Here is a 4,719-nt window from a genome sequence, read left to right as displayed (position 1 = left end):
GTGTGTGTGTGTGTGTGTGTGTGTGTGTGTGTGTGTGTGGGAAGTGGTTAATCAGATGTGAGCTGCAGGCAGAAGGCAGGTGTGTGTTTCCACTGGTCTCTTTCTGCAGCTCATCATTAAAGAACTGATCTGGTGTCACTTCCTGACCTCCGGTTGTTCCATCGAGGGTCCCAGCTCAGGATCTCTGACATCTCCTCAGCCTGTCTGTCTTCAGCTGCAGACATCATGGACTCCGTCTTCCACACTCTGCAGGGTAAGATCAACCAACATCAGGATTTGTTTGAAAGTAGCCGTAGCAGATGAGAGGAGTGAACTGGATTTGTTTTAGTTCAAACCTGATTGGGGGGACAGACAAACCCACCTTTGAAGCCAGAGTTTCAGATAAAGCTAATCTCTCATTAAAAAATAATAAAGCGATGTATTTTTAAGCCCCTGAGATGTGTTAATACTCAGAGGACATGTTAGGAAAGACTCTGAGCTGCTCCACATTAAATTTTAGTTTAATATCTGTAAATTTCACTGAATTATAATAATTTCTGTGTTGAATAAGGTTGATTGACCGAGGTGGCCATTTTGAATTGGGTTGATTTGAATGCATTCAATGATTAGTTTTATATTTATCTGCCCTGTGGTCCATGAAATATTTTGACTCCAAAGTTTTCATGAGAAACTCTGCAGAGTTGTGTTGAGGAAGATCAGAGTTGTAGCTCAGATTTGTAAAACTTGATTTCTGTGTATTTTGGTTTTAGACCGGGTTTACTTTTCTTGTATGGTTTTATATTTTGTTATGATGAAGCAGAACTTTATTTTGTTGAGCTCCTTGTGTCCGTCTACATTCTGGCTCAGATTCACACAGTCTCTGTCTCACCACGCTCATGTTCAGCAGACCACATGCTTTGGTCTCCTGTGTGTGAGCGTCATGGTAAAAGTTTTAAAAACACATCTTTCCTGATACGTTACAAGTCAAAGTAGAAGCTGAGCAGAGCTGTCAGCTGCTATATTTCAGGTGAATGTGTGTAAAACAGACAGAGAGGTGAAGCTCAGCAGCAGTGTGTGTCCCGGTCACAGAACCATGTTGCTGTTGTGTGAAATCTGCCTCAGGAAATGTGAGTCAGGGTGCGAGATGGAAACAATGTTTGTAACGAACACCTGCAACACGTTCTGTAAAATCCTTATTGTGTGAATGTTCACAAATCATTTAACGCATCTCATTCCACAATTTCTGCACTTTTTCAACAATTCATGTGTGTTCAGCTCCTTCAGGACATTCTGCCTCCGACTTTTGGTTTTTCAGCAGTTTATGGAATATTTAGCTTTATGGCCATTTTTGTTTTCATTAAAAATGAATGTCTTAACGTCCATAAAACCCTTTAAAACACGTAAACCTTTCCTGCACTTTACACCTTTTGTTCTGGTTCTGTGTTGTTGTTTTTTTTTTAGTTCTTTGTGCTCATTTTAGCTTTGTTCAGCCCTTTTTYTTTTTTTTACTAACATTAGCTTTTTCCTGCTATTTTGGCTTTCTTTCTGCTCTTCAGCTTTTCTGCAAATTATTTTAGTACTTTTATCAGATACTGCTAATTAAAGCTTTTTATGATTTTTCAGTTGTTTTCTTTAATTTAACCTACTTTTTTACTATTGTCAGCTATTTTTTTCTTTTTTCCAGCTTGTGATAACTTCAGCTTCTTCATACTTGATTGGATAAAAGTGCTTCTTTTTAATGTTTAATTTGAGTTACTTTTTTAAGCTAGTATCAGCTAAAGTTAGCCTTTTTCAGCTGAATTCACTCTATTTATTTGTGCTAGATTCATCTTTTCGGCTACCTTGCAGATACTTTTCTGCTGTTTTCAGCTTTTTTGACTATTTCACAACAAATTGCAGAATTTTTGTGCATCTTTCCTTTTTTAAAATCTTTTATTAGGCATTTGTTTATTTTTGCGAAAAAAAAAGTGAATTCTTTGTGTTTCAGTCATGAATGACGACAGAGGGGATCCAAACTGTCCATGATGCGCAGTGTGCAGAATCTGTAGTTGTTTTTTTATCTAAATGATCACATAATAAACATGCAAACAAAAAAGCTATAAAAATAATTTAAATTAATAATTAACACAAACAATTCAATGATCAAAGAAAAATAATAAATATGTTATTATTCAGCTGGGCAGTAATGTTCTCCTTTGTCTGCGAGTGTTTCTCCAACAGAAATGAATAATAATAATAATAATAATAATAATAATAATAATAATAATAATAATAATAATAATAATAATAATAAAAATAATGCTTTTTGTTTATAGGAGCCTTTCAAAACTCTCAAGGTCACCTTACAGAAGTCAATAATAAAAACCACAGTAAAACAATAAACACAATAAAAGCAATAAATCAGTTAACAAAACAAAAAATAAAAATAGCACAAACTATGAGAATACTGGTAGTTAGATTTATGGTTCAAGTGTGTACACTTTCTTGAACAGAGGTTTTGAGTTGAGATTTGAATGATGTAATGGAGAACTGATGAGGTCCAGAGGGAGAGAGTTCCATAGGCGGGGGGCCGAACAGCTGAAGGCTGAAGGATCTGAGATTACGAGGAGGAATGTAAGCATGGAGAAGTGAGGAAATATATGGAGGAGCAAGGTTGTTAATGGCCTTAAATGTAAGAATGAGGATCTTGTAAGTGATGCGATATTTAATGGGAAGCCTGTGTAGCTGCTGCAGGACTGGTGTTATATGACAAATGGAAGGAGTTCTGGTGATAATCCCAGCAGCAGAGTTTTGAACAACTTGAGTTTGTCTGCTAAGCCAAAGAGAAGTGAATTACAGTAATCCAGACGAGATGTGACCAGAGCATGGCTGCATTGTTGGGTGTAAGAGATGGACGCATGCGAGAAATTAGTGACACCAGACACACACCCTAAATGACTTCAGGCTGGTGGCACCCACACCGGTCGCCATGAAGTGTCTAGAGCAGAGGTGCCCAAAGTGGGGCCCGTGGGCCAAAATTGGCCCGCTGAGCCATTTGATTTGGCCCACCAGCAGTTGTCCTGGTAATTAGATTGTAATTATGTTAAGATTAAATATAAAATACAAGTAACTACAAAAGATATTTAGATTAGATTTAAGCCCATGTATAGATTTGCACAACTTATAAGACCACATATACTCAGATTTTAAATGATGAAAAGTCCCATGAGCCTTTGCTGCCTGAGCATACGTTGAATTTTCTCCATGTCCATGGGTTGAAAAAAAATACTAAAGAATATGGGCAACCACACTGGCTGCTAGCTCAATCATAAAAAATAAAACAACTTTAAATAAGTATTTGCATTTCTTATATTATTGCATTTGGCCCACGGCCTTCAGATTGATTTTAATTTTGGCCCTCTCAGGGAAAATATTTGAGCACCCCTGGTCGAGGGAAACAAACTCTCACCCACTTCAACAACCCAGTGCCTGATACTGTGGATCCACTCCAGTTTGCCCACCGCACCAGTCATCAGTGGATGACGCAGTAGCGGTTGCCCTCCACCACGTCCTGCAACACCTGGACAGCAACAAGACGTACACCAGGATGCTTTTCCTAGACTACAGCTCAGTATTTAACACCAATCGGCCGGGCAAACTGATTGGGAAGCTGGCAGACCTTGGTGTCCCAACTCACACCTGCAACTGGATTTTGGATTTCCTGACAGAAAGACCGCAGGTGGTGAGGATGGGAGGACGGGTGTCCTCTGAGCTCACAGAATCCCCACAAGGCTGCTGCCTCAGCCCCAAACTCTTCACCCTGTACACACATGACTGTGCATCCACCCAGGACAGCAAGCCTATCATCAAATATGCTGACGACACCACTCATCAAAGAAGGAGATGAGTCAGGATACAGGTCCCTGGTAAACAACATCCTCGTCTATGGAGAGGAGAACGACCTCATCCTGAACACAGACAAGACCAAGGAAATTATCCTGGACTTTAGGAAGAATCCTCCCCCTCTACAGCCTCTTATCATCAGAGGGAGCGAGGTGGAGAGACCGGACAGCCACAGATTTCTAGGACTGCAGGTTACATCAGACCTGAGCTGGGCTCTTAACACAGAAGTCGCAGTGAAAAAAGCTCAGAGAAGGCTTTACTTCATCAGGCTGCTCAGGAAAGCTGGTCTGAGCAGCCGCCCTCTCACCCAGGCCTACAGAGGACTAACAGAGAGCATCCTCACCACGAGCATCACTGTCTGCTACGGGAACACCACTCAGGCAGAGAGGAAGGCTCTGCAAAGAGTCATTAAGACTGCAGAGGGTGTTGTTGGGACAAAACGTCCATCCATGGAATCCCTGTATGTGCAGCGCTGCCAGAGAGAGGGGATCTGCAGAGACCCAGCCCACCCTGCTCACTCTCTGCTTAGACTCAAACGCTGCACGTACAACCTGAGACACAGCAGAGCGGACAGTATCATCACACATAAGACTCGATTTCTGAAAAGCTTCTTCCCTTCCACAGTCAGACTGATGGCAGCGAGGAGTTACTGAATGTCTTGCCTCATGTCCCACCGGTGCAAAATAATTTATTTATCTATCCCTAAGAAATGTGAAATACTGCTAAGCTGCATACAGGTCCTACATTTGACACACTGATTGTACTATTGTGCTGCTATTGTGCCACACCCTCTACTGTGCTGAAATTTATCTTTTAATTATTTTATTCTTTTTATCGTGCTTATGTATAAATATATAT

At 40.5% G+C, this 4,719-nt stretch overlaps 1 protein-coding gene across 1 annotated transcript in view; it reads left to right on the top strand.

Moving 5' to 3' along the window:
• Positions 1 to 3,830: 3,830 nt before the first annotated feature.
• Positions 3,831 to 4,719, top strand: part of LOC106518836 (leucine-rich repeat-containing protein 16A-like) — a 30,838-nt gene continuing 29,949 nt past the window's right edge. Inside the window, exon 1 of the mRNA XM_014010255.1 lies at positions 3,831 to 4,434. Within this exon, the coding sequence (XP_013865709.1) occupies positions 3,831 to 4,434 (604 nt within the window). The remainder of the gene's footprint in view (positions 4,435 to 4,719) is intronic.

The sequence above is a fragment of the Austrofundulus limnaeus genome, unplaced genomic scaffold, assembly GCF_001266775.1.
Source record: "Austrofundulus limnaeus strain Quisiro unplaced genomic scaffold, Austrofundulus_limnaeus-1.0 Scaffold67, whole genome shotgun sequence".
Classification (NCBI taxonomy): domain Eukaryota; kingdom Metazoa; phylum Chordata; class Actinopteri; order Cyprinodontiformes; family Rivulidae; genus Austrofundulus; species Austrofundulus limnaeus.
The sequence above is the reverse complement of the archived record's forward strand: the minus strand, read 5'-3'. Positions and strand labels throughout refer to the sequence as shown.